We start from the raw sequence: 17,901 nt of genomic DNA on the forward strand, positions 1-17,901 counted from the left end.
TCCACTTAGGCACCGGGAAGCCTGTTGGGCTCCCAGGCCTAATCCGCTGCCCTCGGAGCCTCCCTCCTGCCGTGCAGAGCCCAAGCCCCGCCCCTACACCCCCACCCAGGGCCCCGACTCTACAGTCGGAGACCCCCTCCAACGAGCTAAGCCTAAACCCCACCCACACACCCTCACTCAGCACCCTACTTCCAAACTCTGGAACTCCACACTCCTGAGGCCCTCCTTTCCACATGCTGCCTCTCCTCTTCCCCACAGGTCCTAAGCAGAGGCCACGCCCCACACTTAAACGACACCCACCTAGGCCCAACCCCATGCTCAAACGTCACCCCCCACCCCAGCCTAAGTGCCAGCCCAGCCTAAACTCCACCCCCATGGCCAAGGCTTTTTTTTTTTCTTTCTTTTTTCCTCTTTTAGATTGGGGTTCTGTTTTACCTTGTTGATTCATTGTTGTTGATTCTCTTATATTTTTACTAATAAATCTTTTATTTTTCTAATTTTATTTTATTCTTTATACTTTGTTAGTGATCTCTCCTTTTGGCTTGTCCTCCACCCCCGTCTTTTCTTCCTTTTTTCTGTTGTGGTTTTATTTTGCCTTGTTGCAATTGTTTCAATTATATTTTAACTTTTCCTAATATATTTTTTATCTTTCTACTTTTATTTTGTCTTTTATTCTTTGATATTGTACTGCTCCTTTTTTTCTTTCTTTCTTTCCTCTTCTTTTTTTACCGTGCCCCAAACCTTGCAGGATCTTGGTTCCCAGGGTGGAGGTTGGGCCCGAGCTCACGTAGTGGGAGCTCTGAGTCCAAACCACTGGACTAACAAGAACCTCAGACCCCAGGGAATATTAATCAGAATGAGACCTCCTGGAGGTCCTCATCTCAGCACAAAGACCCAGCTCTATCCAACTGCCTGCAAACTCCAGTGCTGGACGTCTCAGGCCAAACAACCAGTGAGACAGGAATACAGCACCAACCATCAAAAAAAACAAAAAATGAAACGACAAAACAATATGTTATAGACGAAGGAGCAAGGTAAAACCTACAAGACCAAATAATGAAGACAAAATAGGAAAACTACCTGAAAAAGAATTCAGAGTAATGATAGTAAAGATAATCCAAAATCTCGGAAACAGAATGGAGAAAATGCAAGAATCATTTAACAAGGATCTAGAAGAACTAAAGAGCAAACAAACAGTGATGAACAACACAATTACTGAAATTAAAAATACTCTAAAAGGAATCAATAACAGAATAACTGAGACAGAAGAACGGATAAGTGAGCTGGAAGTCAAAATGGTGGAAATAACTGCCAGGGAGCAGAATAAAGAAAAAAGAATGAAAAGAATTGAAGACAGTCTCAGAGACCTCTGGGACAACATTAAACGCACCAACATTCGAATTATATGGGTCCCAGAAGAAGAAGAGAAAAAGAAAGGGTCTGAGAAAATATTTGAAGACAGTACAGTCAAAAACTTCCCTAACTTGGGAAAGGAAATAGTGAATCAAGTCCAGGAAACACAGAGAGAACCATATAGGATAAACCCAAAGAGAAACACTCTGAGACACATATTAATCAAACTATCAAAAATTAAATACAAAGAAAAAATATTAAAAGCAGCAAGGAAAAAGCAACAAATAACATACAAGGGAATCCCCATAAGGTTAACAGCTGATTTTTCAGCAGAAACTCTGCAAGCCAGAAGGGAGTGGCAGGACATTTTTAAAGTGATGAAAGGGAAAAACCTACAACCAAGATTACACTACCCAGCAAGGATCTCATTCAGATTCGAGGGAGAAATTAAAACCTTTACAGATAAACAAAAGTTATGAGAATTCAGCACCACCACTCCAGCTTTACAACAAATGTGAAAGGAACTTCTCGAGGCAGGAAACACAAGAGGAGGAAAAGACTTATAAAAACAAATGCAAAACAATTAAGAAAATGGTAATAGGAACATACATATCCATAATTACCTTAAATGTAAATGGATTAAATGTTCCAACCAAAAGACACAGACTGGCTGAATGGATACAAAAACAAGACCCGCACATATGCCGTCTACAAGAGACCCACTTCAGACCTAGGGACACATACAGACTGAAAGTGAGGGGATGGAAAAGATATTCCATACAAATGGAAACCAAAAGAAAGCTGGAGTAGCAATTCTCATATCAGACAAAATAGACTTTAAAATAAAGACTACTACAAGAGACAAAGAAGGACACTACATAATGATCAAGGGATAAATCCAAGAAGAAGATATAACAATTGTAAATATTTATGCACCAAATATAGGAGCACCTTAATACATAAGGCAAATGCTAACAGCCATAAAAGGGGAAATCAACAGTAACACAATAATAGCAGGGGACTTTAACACCCCACTTTCACCAATGGACAGATCATCCAAAATGAAAATAAATAAGAAAACACATCTTTAAATGACACATTAAACAAGATGGACTTAATTGATATTTATAGGACATTCCATCCAAAAGCAACAGAATACACTTTCTTCTCAAGTGCTCATGGAACATTCTCCAGAATAGAGCATATCTTGGGACACAAATCAAGCCTTGGTAAATTTAAGAAAATTGAATCGTATCAAGTATCTTTTCCGACCACAATGCTATGAGACTAGATATCAATTACAGGAAAAAATCTGTAAAAAATACAAACACATGGAGGTTAAACAATACACTACTTAATAACCAAGAGATCACTGAAGAAATCAAAGAGGAAATCAAAAAATACCTAGAAACAAATGACAATGAAAACACGATGACCCAAAACCTATGGGATGCAGCAAATGCCGTTCTAAAAGGGAAGTTTAGAGCAATATAATCCGACCTCGAGAAACAAGAAACATCTAAAATAAACAACCTTACCTTACACCTAAAGCAATTAGAAAAAGAAGAACAAAAAAACCCCAAAGTTAGCAGAAGGAAAGAAATCATAAAGATCAGATCAGAAATAAATGAAAAAGAAATGAAGGCAACAATAGCAAAGATCAATAAAACTAAAAGCTGGATCTTTGAGGAGATAAACAAAATTGATAAAACATTAGCCAGACTCATCAAGAAAAAAAGGGAGAAGACTCAACTCAACAGAATTAGAAATGAAAAAGGAGAAGTAACAACCGACACTGCAGAAATACAAAGGATCATAAGAGATTACTACAAGCAACTCTATGCTAGTAAAATGGACAACCTAGAAGAAATGGACGAATTCTTAGAAAAGCACAACCTTCTGAGACTGAACCAGGAAGAAACAGAAAATATAAACAGACCAATCACAAGCACCGAAATGGAAATTGTGATTAAAAACCTTCCAGCAAACAAAAGCCCAGGACCAGATGGCTTCACAAGCAAATTCTATCAAACATTTAGAGAAGAGGTAAAACCTATCCTTCTCAAGCTCTTCCAAAATATAGCAGAGGGAGGAACACTCCCAAACTCATTCTAAAAGGCTACCATCACCCTGATACCAAAACCAGACAAAGATGTCACAAAAAAAGAAAACTACAGGCCAGTATCTCTGATGAACATAGACGCAAAAATCCTCAACAAAATACTAGCAAACAGAATCCAACAGCACATTAAAAGGATCATACACCCTGATCCAGTAGGGTTTATCCCAGGAATGCAAGGATTCTTCAATATATGAAAATCAATCAATGTGATACACCATATTAACAAATTGAAGGAGAAAAACCATATGATCATCTCAGTAGATGCAGAAAAAGCTTTCGAAAAAATTCAACACCCATTTATGATAAAAAGCCTCCAGAAAGTAGGCACAGAGGGAACCTACCTCAACACAATAAAGGCTATATATGACAAACCCACAGCCAACATCGTTCTCAACAGTGAAAAACTGAAACCATTTCCACTAAGATCAGGAACAAGACAAGGTTGCCCACTCTCACCACTATTATTCAACATAGTTTTGGAAGTTTTAGCCACAGCCATCAGAGAAGAAAAAGAAATAAAAGGAATCCAAATCAGAAAAGAAGAAGTAAAACTGTCACTGTTTGCAGATGACATGATACTATACATAGAGAATCTTAAAGATGCTACCAGAAAACTACTAAAGCTAATCAATGAATTTGGTAAAGTAGCAGGATACAAAATTAATGCACAGAAATCTTTTGCATTCTAATACACTAATGATGAAAAACCTGAAAGAGAAATTAAGGAAACACTCCCATTTACCATTGCAATAAAAAGAATAAAATACCTAGGAATAAACCTACCTAAGGAGACAAAAGACCTGTTTGCAGAAAACTATAAGACACTGATGAAAGAAATTAAAGATGATACAAACAGATGGAGAGATATACTATGTTCTTGGATTGGAAGAATCAACATTGTGAAAATGACTATACCACCCCGAACAATCTACAGATTCAATGCAATCCCTATCAAACTACCAATGGCATTTTTCACCATTTGTATGGAAACAAAAGACCCTGAATAGTCAAAGCAATCTTGAGAAAGAAAAACAGAGCTGGAGGAATCAGTCTCCTGGACTTCAGACTATACTAAAAAGCTAAAGTAATCAAGGCAGTATGGCACTGGCACAAAAACAGAAATATAGATCAGTGGAACAGGATAGAAGCCCAGAGATAAATCCACGCACATATGGTCACCTTATCTTTGATAAAGGAGGCAAGAGTATACAATGGAGAAAAGACAGCCTCTGCAATAAGTGGTGCTGGGAAAACTGGACAGCTACATGGAAAAGAATGAAATTAGAACACTTCCTAACACCATACACAAAAATAACTTAAAATGGATTAAAGACCTAAATGTAAGGCCAGACACTATAAAACTCTTAGAGGAAAACATAGGCAGAACATTCTATGACATAAATCACAGCAAGATCCTTTTGGACCCACCTCCTAGAGAAATGGAAACAAAAACAAACAAATGGAACCTAATGAAACTTAAAAGCTTTTGCACAGCAAAGGAAACCATAAACAAGACGAAAAGATAACCCTCATAATGGGAGAAAATATTTGCAAACGAAGCAACTGACAAAGAATTAATCTCCAAAATATACAAGCAGCTCATGCAGCTCAATATCAAAAAAACAAACAACCCAACCCAAAAATGGGCAGAAGAACTAAACAGACATTTCTCCAAAGAAGATATACAGATTGCCAACAAACACATGAAAGGATGCTCAACATCACTAATCATTAGAGAAATGCAAATCAAAACTACAATGAGGTATCACCTCACACTGGTCAGAACGGCCATCATCAAAAACGCTACAAACAATAAATGTTGGAGAGGGTGTGGAGAAAAGGGAACCCTCTTGCCCTGTTGGTGGGAATGTAAATTGATACAGCCACTATGGAGAACAGTATGGAGGTTCCTTAAAAAACTAAAAATAGAATTACCATATGATCCAGCAATCCCACTACTGTGCATATACCCTGAGAAAAGCATAATTCAAAAAGAGTCGTGGGGCCTTCCCTAGTGGCGCAGCGGTTAAGAATCCACCTGCCAATGCAGGGGACACGGGTTCAAGCCCTGGTCTGGGAAGATCCCACATGCCACGGAGCAACTAAGCCCATGCGCCACAACTACTGAGCCTGTGCTCTAGAGCCCGCGAGCCACAACTACTGAAGCTCTTGCGCCTAGAGCCCATGCTCTGCAACAAGAGAAGCCACGATAATGAAAAGCCTGCGCACGGCAACAAACAGTAGCCTCCACTCACCACAACTAGAGAAAGCCCGAGCACAGCAACGAAGACCCAATACAGCCAAAAATAAAAACAAACAAATAAATAAAAATATTTTAAAGTAAAAAATAAAAGCAGAGTCATGTACCACAATGTTCATTGCAGCTCTATTTACAATAGCCAGGACATGGAAGCAACCTAAGTGTCCAGGGACAGATGAATGGATAAAGAAGAAGTGGCGCATGTATACAATGGAATATTACTCAGCCATAAAAAGAAACGAAACTGAGTTATTTGTAGTGAGGTGGATGGACCTAGGGTCTGTCATACAGAGTGAAGTAAGTCAGAAAGGGAAAAACAAATACCGTATGCTAACACAGATACATAGAATCTAAAAAAAAATGGTTGTGATGAACCTAGGGGCAGGACAGGAATAAAGACACAGACGTAGAGAATGGACTGGAGGACATGGGGAGGGGGAAGGGTAAGGTGGGACGAAGTGAGAGAGTAGCATTGACATATATACACTACCAAATGTAAAACAGATAGCTAGTGGGAAGTAGCTGCATAGCACAGGGAGATCAGTTCAGTGCTTTGCGACCACCTAGAGGGGTGGGATAAGGAGGGTGGGAGGGAGACGCAAGAGGGAGGGGACATGGGGATATACGTATGCATATAGCTGATTCACTTTGTTATACAGCAGAAACTAACACAACACTGTAAAGCAATTATACTCCAATAAAGATGTTAACAACAACAAAAAAAAACATGTTAGAAAGCCTATTGTATGAACAGGCACTGTGGCCTACTCTTCTTTTACGAAAGAGAGCAGAGAAAGGGTAGCCTACTGGCTTTCTGTACATATCCCAAATACAGGACTTCTGGATTTTATTTTCCTTATAAACTAAACCTGATCCCTTTCATTTCTAGGATCTTATACTCCTTGTCTATAAAACAGTAGAAATAATGTGTCAACCACCTTCTTTTGGAGAAAATTTTAATGCAGCCTATAAAACTGACATGAGAAACAAAAAGAAAAGAAATGGTTATTAATGAAAATATCTGTTTGCGGGAAGGAGAATAGCACTGAAGAGAGAGCAAATTACTTGCAAAAGATTGAGAGTTCACAATTGAGAAATGGAATTAAGTATTTTTAAATGATTATGAATAATTAAGGATATCTACTAATTCCCCTTCAGAATGGTATTAGTTTCTCAAGGGCAGTAATTCTAAAAGCCTGAGAAATGTGGTACTTTGAAAATGGTGCTTTTTAAAATAGTTAAAATAGTTATTAAAGTACTTATTATAACAGTTCTCATCATCATCATGGACATGTGAATTTGCACCTGCTTTCAAGGCTAACATTATTCTGAACTCAGAAGACAAGTACTCCTTACAAAAGTTATGGGTAGGGCTTCCCTGGTGGCGCAGTGGTTGAGAGTCCACCTGCCGATGCAGGGGACACGGGTTCATGCCCCAGTCCGGGAAGATCCCACATGCCGCGGAGCGGCTGGGCCCCTGAGCCATGGCTGCTGAGCCTGCGCGTCCGGAGCCTGTGCCCAGCAACGGGAGAGGCCACAACAGCGAGAGGCCCGCGTACCACAAAAAAAAAAAAAAAAAAAAAGTTATGGGTAGGTGTGGTAGAGATAAAGTAGGCAAGGAATCTTTACTTTCCCTTGTCTCTTCTAAGTAATGTAATTTCCATGAACTTTGGTAAAAATCCAGCCTCTGGTGGGCCCAGGGAATGGAAAATATGTCCTGATGAATGCTGCCTCTGTAAGGGAGCTCACTGAGGTAATACCAGAATATATAGCAAGAACTCAGCTCATATCCTACTCATTGCTGCCCCCTAGAAGGTTCTGTATAATTTACAACAAACACGAGCTACAATCCCTATAGAATAACTGACTCTTCCCCATTTAGCAGTGGCAGTCAAAAAATGGTAAAAGATCACAGATTAATATCTCCAAATCAAAAACACTTAATTGGTGGATACTTATGACTGTTCTTGATTTTCATTTTGCCCTTTGATTTGGTGAGCTCTTTTTTTCCCCTGTTATTTCACCCAATGTTCTAATATCACTATTCTGAGCCACAAGAAGCAAGGGATGTTTCCCCTAAAGCAAGACAGTATCAAACCATAATTTCTTTACTATTCTTGGTCAAAGATAGTATTCAGGGAGTGGTGAACTTCTGAAATTTATATCTTATAAACTCACCAATGGCAAAGACGGTAGGGTTAGTTCAGCTGGCCCCATAGAAAATCAACCTACTGGACAAGACATGGTTCTCAAATCCTATACATCTAATCCTAAAACGGGATCCAATTTAAGATTCTGAGGCAGTATGACATAATAGATAAGACCCAATGCTTGAGTCTGAATCCTGGCTCTGCTACTTACTAGTCATGTAACCTTGCAAGTTTCTTAATCTTTCTATGCCTTGTTTCTTTATTAAATGGAGATGATAAAATTACAGTATCTACCTCCAAGGGTTGTGGTGACTATGACATGAGTAGAACACATAAAACACTTAGAATAAACCATAAACAAGACGAAAGACAACCCTCAGAATGGGAGAAAATATTTGCAAATGAAGCAACTGACAAAAGATTAATCTCCAAAATATACAAGCAGCTCATGCAGCTCAATATCAAAAAAACAAACAACCGGGCTTCCCTGGTGGCGCAGTGGTTGGGAGTCCGCTTGCCGATACAAGGGACACGGGTTCGTGCCGCGGTCTGGGAAGATCCCACATGCCGCGGAGCGGCTGGGCCCGTGAGCCATGACTGCTGAGCCTGCGCATCTGGAGCCGGTGCTCCGCAACGGGAGAGGCCACAGCAGTGAGAGGCCCGCGCACCGCAAAAAAAAAAAGAAAAAAAAAAAAAAACAACAAACAAACAACCAATCCAAAAATGGGCAGAAGAACTAAATAGACATTTTTCCAAAAAAGATATACAGATTGCCAACAAACACATGAAAGGACGCTCAACATCATTAATCATTAGAGAAATGCAAATCAAAACCATAATGAGGTTATCACCTCACACCGGTCAGAATGGCCATCATCAAAAACTCTACAAACAATAAATGTTGGAGAGAGTGTGGAAAAAAGGGAACCCTCTTGCACTGTTGGTGGGAATGTAAAATGATACAGTCACTATGGAGAACAGTGTGGAGGTTCCTTAAAAAACTAAAAATAGAGCTACCATATGACCCAGCAATCCCACTACTGGGCATACTCTTTTTTGTACTCTTTTTAATAGCTGACCATGTTGCAGCATGAAGGAATACTTTGGGATTTCCATATAGGAATCCATTTCTACTACCCTTTCTTTCTCTACTTAGGTCACTTATGTTATGAATGGGAGGCTTCAGAAAAAGAGTACAAAAGAAGAAAAAGAAGAAAAAGAGTACAAAAAGGGTACAAAAAGAGTCATGTACCACAACGTTCACTGCAGCACTATTTGCAATAGCCAGGACATGGAAGCAACTTAAGTGTCCAATGGATAGAGAAGATGTGGCACATGTACACAATGGAATATTACTCAGCCATAAAAAGAAACAAAATTGAGTTATTTGTAGTGATATGGGTGGACCTAGAGTCTGTCATACAGAGTGAAGTAAGTCAGAAAAACAAATACTGTATGCTAACATATATACATGGAATCTAAAAAGAATGGTTCTGATGAACCTAGGGACAGGACAGGAATAAAGATACAGACGTAGAGAATGGACTTGAGGACACGCAGAGGGGGAAGGGTAAGCTGGGACGAAGTGAGAGAGTGGCACTGACATATACACACTACCAAATGTAAAACAGATAGGTAGTGGGAAGCAGCCGCATAGCACAGGGAGATCAGCTCGGTGCTTTGTGACCACCTAGAGGGGTGGGATAGGGAGGGTGGGAGGGAGACGCAAGAGGGAGGGGATATGGGGATATATGTTTACATATAGCTGATTCACTTTGTTACAAAGCAGAAACTAACACACCATTGTAAAGCAATTACACTCCAATAAAGATGTTTAAAAAAAAAAGGTATTTGGGGGCTTCCCTGGTGGCGCAGTGGTTGAGAGTCCGCCTGCCGATGCAGGAACATGGGTTCGTGCCCTGGTCTGGGAAGATCCCACATGCCGCGGAGCGGCTGGGCCCGTGAGCCATGGCCGCTGAGCCTGTGTGTCCGGAGCCTGTGCTCCGCAACGGGAGAGGCCACAACAGTGAGAGGCCCACGTACTGCCAAAAAAAAATGGTATTTGAGTTCAAAAACAATACTGCATACCATGAGGTAAATGCCCAACAGACGTTGGCCAATATTAGTATTTGGAAGGTCTTATTAAACATACAAGGCCAGGATACAGGTACCTAGAATATCTAGTGCTTACTATATTGAGCATATAAAAAGTATCCATAGCTATGAAGCTTGAGTACACCAAGATATTTGGCAGGAATGCTCCTAAGAAAGGAGGCAGGTACTTAGGGAAAAAATCCCAACCCAGCTCTCTTCTTTTGCTGTGAAAGTATCCTTCCTAAGCCTGTAGGCTCCTACAGGTTTAGGAATAGGACAGATCAGTTTAAAGATTCTAATGTAACTAATCTACATAAGATAATTAGAACTCTCAGGAGCTGAGGGCCATACCTTTTTTCTTTTTTAACTCAATACATCAAATATTTAATAATGTAACTTCTATGTCAGTTTAAAAAATTACAAGTATAAATGTAGGCTATTTTAGAAAGCTTCCCATTCATAACATAAGTGACCTAAGTAGAGAAAGAAAGGGTAGTAGAAATGGATTCCTATATGGAAATCCCAAAGTATTCCTTCATGCTGCAACATGGTCAGCTATTAAATATTTGCTCAATGGGCTTCCCTGGTGGCGCAGTGGTTGAGCGTCCGCCTGCCGATGCAGGGGACACAGGTTCGTGCCCCGGTCTGGGAAGATCCCACATGCCGCGGAGTGGCTGGGCCCGTGGGCCAAGGCCGCTGAGCCTGCGCGTCCGGAGCCTGTGCTCCGCAACGGGAGAGGCCACGACAGTGAGAGGCCCGCGTACCGCAAAAAAAAAAAAAAAATTTGCTCAAAAGATGTGAACTGCAGGGCAGGTGGTGCCTTAAACAGAGCGAGAATACCAATAAGCGAATGTCCTCTCCCTCAGCATCCAAATCTTCAACACATAAAAAGATAAATCAGCAGTTCTCAGACATTAAGGTACATAAAAAAACCACCTGAGATGTTTGTTTAAAATACATAACTCTACCACACTGCCTCAAACTTATTCAGGAGAATGGAGAGGGCTGTGAGAGCTGATTCTGAAGCAGGTCATCCAAGGACCACATTTTGAGAAACAGTGAAATAATACCTTTCGTTTCCACTTGATGTTCACTTACTCTTTGAATATAAAAACGACTGTGAGATTACCTCATCATTGAGCCAGTTCAGATGGTTTAGAGTTTGAATATCTTTGCGTGTAATGGTCAAGCGGAATGCTTCACTCAGAACTTCATCCTGGTTCCCATTACGAAATACATTCTTTATTTCTTTCTCCATTTCCTAGGGAAACAAGAAGTGTCAGAGATCAAGCATACATGGCCTTAGACATAGCAATCTCTCACCAAGCTCCATGCAATCCCTAGACTTAAATCAACTATTTACTTCTAACATTTTGGTTTCTATTCCTTCCAGTAATCTCCCTGATTACTTCCTTCCAACCTAGCTTGTCCTCCCTTCTCTGTTTCAGTACATTTCAGACCCTTGTTTCATATTATTCCTGAAGTCTGAAATAACCTTTTGCTGTCAAATTTCCTAAGTTCATGAGAAGACCTAATTATATTTTATATCTTTGGTTCAAACAATTTCCTGAGAAATAGAATCTTTCTCAAAAGCAATAAGGGAATAAAGGTAGTGAAGTCTTTCAGAAACATTTTCCTAGAAAAATTTGTTTTACTTTTTTAATGTAAAACTGTGGAATTCAGTAGAACTATAATAAATGTGTTACACTCACCAGCTATATGATAGTTTTTCAAACAGAAGAGTGAATTAAGGAACAGATTTTTAAATGTATGCAGACTTTTATGTATTTTCCAAATTTTTATTCTGCGTTTTATTGATTAAAAAAAAAGGTAAGGCTCAACTTACTATTTGATATCAAAGTACCAGACACATGCATTAAGTAAAAGTGCACATGAAATGAAACACAAATTTATTAAATGCTTTTTTACTGAAGTCACTAAAAGTCACCCATAATTCTTTCCTGAATTTTCAATAATCCTTTAAAAATAAAGCCAAGATTGGTACGCAATACAAATGAAAGCAGGAGTATGCAATACAATTTAAATACCAGATTACTTTTATGTTTGAAATTTGTCCAAAGAATTCTCTCTAAACACAACACTTGCTAGTGTAGGAATTTACAGTATATAATTTACCTCTGTGATTTCAGGAAATTCATCTTCACTCTCCGTTAATTTATGACCTTTTTTTCCTGTTTCTTGGGCGATCGTGACAGGAATCTCCTTTTCAAGAGGCACACGAAGATGCAGTTCTACTGAATCATGTACTGAATGTTCTTGTTCCTGCAGTCTCTGAAAAACAGAGCTTCAAAATAAGTGGAATAAAGAAATCTACTATTTGTCTATGTACACTAAGTAGTACTAGCTGGAGAGACCAAGAACATAGACTACTTATCATACAATGCTATGCTACCACACTATCTTGCAGTTACAACAACTTTGATCCCAAATCCTGGTAACCTTCTAAAATTAGTTTCAACCTGGATGTGCTATTCATTTATTATCTCAAAAATATTGTTTTACCTGGTTTTGAAGCTGTAATGCCAGTGCTTTCTGCTCTTCAATCTGGCGCAATCTTTCCCGGGCTCGAGAATCATAAACACTAGTCCTTGGAAATGAAAAGGAATGTGACACAAATGCAGACCACTCTCTCAGCGTCAAGAACATTGCTGATGCACAATGAGCGTTAAATATAAAACCCTCAGAGAGAAAGTCTAAAATCCTTATACTAACTTATCACTACACTTACTTTAAGACAAAGTGAAACCACATGGTGTTACTGAAATTATCCTATTATTATTTTTTTGAAATAATGAAAATAACTAGTTTGTTGCTAAACATGAACAAGTGACTTTTGTGTTCGTAAATGTGGAGTCCTGTTTTAAAAACATGCTTCTAAGATTATGGAGAAAGTGAAGCTTCATTCTAGAAATCCAAAAATGAAACTGAATCCCAAAGAAGAGAATAATACAAGATACCATCAAGGTTTTAGTTCAAATATTGTATTTATGATCCAGAAGAAGAAATATGGGTTTTTTTCTTAAAAAAAAAATCAACTAGACCAGGAGTTTGGATAACTCAAAGTGAGTCCTTGAAACTAGAGACTAAACTTTCAGTGATTTTGCAAACTCCAGAAATAAAGATTATTCAATAAATTAGTTTTATCAATGCGAAAATAAAGGCACTTACTTTCCTTTCTATATAATAGCTAACTTTGAAATATTTTTCCAATTCAGTTGAGCTTCAACAATTGTTACAGATTTAATAAACCTGAGCATAGATATGTCCCAACTCCAATAGAACCTTTAAAACCCAATAACTTAAAAGTTATTTTCTATATAGACAAACAGGAAATTTTACTGACTAAAAATAGGTAGGGTGATTGGCTAACTGATTTCTTCTAACTGAAAAGAAAGTGATAGAGAGGGAAAAATGATACCAAAAATAATAACTTACAATTCTTTGATCCACAGCTCTGCCTGGAAAAAAGTAGGACTATGGGCGGGAAAAGAAAAATGTGACAAATGAGCAGGAGACGTAAAGGAAAATCAAATATTTTCATCAAGAAAACCAATTATTTAAACAGTTTATAAAAATGCTTTACAAGTATGCAATAAATAAAAGGACCTAAATTACATACAACAATTCTAACTGGGAAGTAAAGGAATACAAATATGAGTCATCTGCACACGTACAGTTAAAAAGATGACCCAACATTCAGCCGAGAAACTAAGTTTAGCATGCTCCTTACTTGGAAGAGAGACCAACACGATGTAAAGGAGTACATCACTTGTCAAGGCAATATATTAAGCTAGAACGTTCCTCTTTCCAAATGGCTCAGATAGACATATTTATTAATGGTTTAATAAAATCTTATGAGTTCTTGGACTTCTCATAGGTCTACTTGAGTAAAAATACATTCAACCACATCACATTAGATACTGAAAATCCCCGCCCACAGAATAGCCCATATCAAATGGCTAATGAGCCAATGAACCAAAGCGGATAATCAGCAATACAACTCCATTCCAAAGATGAAAGGCCAGTTCTACTCCATGCAGCTCTTGCTGACAACCCAAGTGAAGTGCTTAGCAGAGTCACAGGTATGTCCTCTGTTCTAGAGCCTTTTGCTCTTCTCAGACTTTCTTGTCTCCTTTCTTATCTTCTTGCCCCTAACTGAAGGAGTTCTCATAGAACCAAATTAAAGAAGAGTGAACAGTTTTCCAAAGAAAACTTTCAGATACGTAGAACAAGTAAACAGAGCATCAAGTTGGAATTTAAGAGACCAGTATCTCCTGGAGCTGCTCTGTGACCTTGAGCAAGTCACTTCCTTTCCACGGGCCTCAATTTCTGGGTTTGTAAACATGGAGATTAGAGTCCCTTTCAGTTCTTAAATTTCTACAGTCTGTCCTGTAAAGGCAAGAATAAGGGCTCAGAGATTGTCCCCTTGCTCCTTAGCCTAACTTCTGAGAATTAGTATTCCCAATCATCCTTAGTTCTGGGGTTTGGTGATAAACATGCTGTTCTATTACCTCCCCACTGTCGGTAGCCTACCTCCTTAACACAGTGAATGACTGATATAACAGCCAAGAAAGAAAGTCACAGAGATCAGTGGAAGCACCGTGAGGAACTACTTAGTGTGGGATACTAAAAACAAATGAACGTGAGAATACATCTATTGAACAATATAATGAAGTGGCAAGAATCACACAGAATTTCATGGTACTGGATCATGCTATTCAAATTTGTCTGCTCCCCTTATTAGAATATAAACTTGATGAGGATAGGAATTTTTCTCTTTTGTATTTACTACTGTATCCTCTACACCAAGAATAGTGCCTGACACATAGCAGGCAGTCAGTATTTACTGAATAAATAAATAATGTAAGGGCCAAGCACTTCTCTTTAACGGATCAAGGTATCTGCTGGTGCAGGAAAGCAAAATGCAGAGGAAAAAGCAAAATCTGTTTGCTTTTCAGAGATTATACATTACTTCTCATATAATTGAAGCAATAATACTTACAGCTACTTACTGAGCACCTACTTAGTGCTTTATGTATAAAACTCTCTTTGGGGGGTTTTTCATATTAGTTAACCTCACAATAATCCTCAAATTAATTAAGACTCAATATAATGTGTAATAAGGAAATATTACTTATACTGTACAGAAAAGGAAATTGAGTTCAAAAGAATAATTTGTTTTGGAAGAGCCAGGATCAGAAACTATTTATGTCCAATTCCAAAGACTTATGTTCTTTCTATTATTATAAAGTGTCTTCTAATAAACCAAAGTATTAAGCCAAAATGGAGATGATGAGTATTTGGGCTACTCAAGAGAGTATTTCAGGCTTTCTAGGAAATTCATTTATTGAACACAGATTTATTTACTAAGTACCCATGATGTGCCATGCACTATTATGGGCACCAGGTGGTAGTGCAAAGGTACTAGTACCGAACAAAGTACAGAGATAGAAGTACTGGAAGGAAAGACTAATGCTATCAGGAGAAGCCAGAGAAACGTCCTGAGAAAAAAATAACACCTGAGTCAGATTCTGAAAAGCAAAATAAGAGTGTAACAAGTGGACCAGAAGAGAAAAGGAATTCCAGGCAGAAGGGGAAGGGCTGGAATGTACAATGGCACGAAGGCATAAAACACATGGCACATTCTGGGAAATAAGGGCAGATCTGCATTGCTAGAACTTAACCGAGTGGGAATGCCGGGAGATTAAGAATAAAGAGGCAATCAATCAACCAAGCCTTGGGAGAGCAGGCTCCAACTTTGATAAACAGCATCATCCAATAAGCCTTACCCAAGACTACTTCTTGTCCATCTCACTCTTCAGTCATCACTAGGAGAAATTCTCCATAAAGGAAAGGCAGACTCAGTAAAGAACTGAAGAACCGAGAGCACCCATTACATGAAATCAACTTTTTCCCAAGAAAGAACACCTATTTTTGCACATACATGTAAAGCACTTTTATAAGTGTTTTATCTGTAAGTTAATCTTCACAACAATTCAATAGTAAGGTATTAATACTCGCATTTTATTGATAAGGATACTGAGGTTTAGAAGAGTAACTTGTCCAAAGTTACATGAAGCCTGGAAAAGGCAAGATCAGAACCCAGGTCTAACTCAAAAAAAAAAAAAGTATAAAGAATAAAGCATCTAAACTATAAAGTCTCCTTGAGAAACTATAACAACTGGAGAATTTTTTAAAATATCTAAAATTTAGAACATACAGGGGAGCTGCAAAGACACAGAGGAACTGAGATGAGAAAGAACATTTTACTATCCCTAATCTTCTCAATGGAAAACTGATACCATTATTATTCTAGCAATTGAATTGCTAAGGCCAGATATGGCAAAGACATAGCAATCTGAGTAGCAACTTATTGGATTACAGAGGAAGAAGTACTTGGTACCTCTTAGAGGGGTCAAGTTTCATACAGAAGATCACATTTGAATTGAGACTTAAAAGATAAGAAAAAGACTACTGCCAGATAGACAAGTGGAGGGGGGAGAAGGGGCGCATACCAGGCAGAAGGCACACAATGCGAAGGTAAGAAAATACCTATCATCTTATAAGTCAGCATATAATAAACACATGAAAGAATCCAGTATTTACACATGGTTCCTTCTCTCACCTCCACTGTGCTTCTCCTCAAATGTCACCTTCTCAGAAACTTGCCATGACTATCCTAGATAAATAGCACCCCCAAACCCTAGTCTATATACTACCCTGCTTTATTTTTCTTTGCAGCACTTAACACCAACAGGCATGTGTTTATTTGCTTATTTGTTCTCTATCTGTCCCCCATCCCTCCCCTTACACCCCTTACAATTAGAATGTAAACTCCTTGAGAGCAGAAACTTCATTTTGTTCACTGCTGTTACCTCCAACGTCTATACTAGTACCTGGCACCCAACAGACTATCAATAAATACCTGTTAAAGGAAAGAATGCATGATAGGAAGCAAGACTTGTGGAGGAAGGGTGTTGTATACCATACTAGGAGTTTGGGCTTGATTCTATGTCTGATAAGCCACCCTCGAGGGAGTTTAATGAATGATTAGATAAGCATTTTCAAAAGAGCACTCTGCAGAATGGAAGATGGACTGAAGAACAAGGCAAAGAATGGATTAGAAAACATGGTGGAAAATGGAATGAAGAACAAAATGGAGGCTGGAGGAAAAGAGATTAATCAGGAAGTTACTGAAATAACTCAAACAACATATAAGAGAGGTCTGAATTGAGGCCATTTTATATTACTTAGATCTTAGTGAAGAAACGGTGATTAAATAGAGGGAGAACAATATGTTAAAAATGTCCTTTAACCAAAGTTTACCTGGGAGTTGGAGTCTGGGAATCTTTCACTTTGAGTAAAATCACAGAGTCTGATCCTAAACAATAAAACACAAGAGGATATCATTATTAACAAAATTCCACATGGCTGTACCTTCTAGATGTCTGTAGTTTAAGTTCCTATACTTTGTTATATTCTATTTCCATAAACATAACACAGCACAAGGATAAAGGTAAGATGGAAGAGAAAGAGAGGCAGGTCCATCTTCACTGAGCCATAAATAGGGCTTAGTGAAGAGCCTGCCTCACAAATAAAGCAATCACTCTAAAAGAAAGTATATATGCCCTTCAGCATCTCCTCCTGGGCTGAGCTTGCTCCCTGTGCTTCTTCTTTCTATTCCTGGGAAACAAGAATGTGCCAAGATTTCTCAAAAGTCTTTAGTTCATGAGCTACCACAAGACTGAATAAGGTGAAAGAGGGAAGGGGAAGGAGGAAGGGAAGAGAGGGGAGGGGACAAGAAGAGGAGGGAAGGCAGAAAGAAAGAGAGCAACCGCTATGTGAGAAGTAGCAGACTCTAAAGAGTATAAATTCTGTCATTCGACCATTTATTTTCTATT

At 38.6% G+C, this 17,901-nt stretch overlaps 1 protein-coding gene across 1 annotated transcript in view; it reads right to left on the bottom strand.

The window, feature by feature from the left end:
* Positions 1–17,901, bottom strand: part of SENP1 (SUMO specific peptidase 1) — a gene marked incomplete at both ends in the record, with an annotated part of 55,746 nt that overhangs the window by 12,756 nt on the left and 25,089 nt on the right. The window contains 5 exons of the mRNA XM_079714716.1: positions 11,109–11,240; positions 12,116–12,271; positions 12,503–12,587; positions 13,436–13,474; positions 17,327–17,381. Coding sequence (XP_079570842.1) covers positions 11,109–11,240; positions 12,116–12,271; positions 12,503–12,587; positions 13,436–13,474; positions 17,327–17,381 — 467 coding nt within the window. The remainder of the gene's footprint in view (positions 1–11,108; positions 11,241–12,115; positions 12,272–12,502; positions 12,588–13,435; positions 13,475–17,326; positions 17,382–17,901) is intronic.

Source organism: Hyperoodon ampullatus (assembly GCF_949752795.1).
Source record: "Hyperoodon ampullatus genome assembly, chromosome: 11".
Classification (NCBI taxonomy): Eukaryota; Metazoa; Chordata; class Mammalia; order Artiodactyla; family Ziphiidae; genus Hyperoodon; species Hyperoodon ampullatus.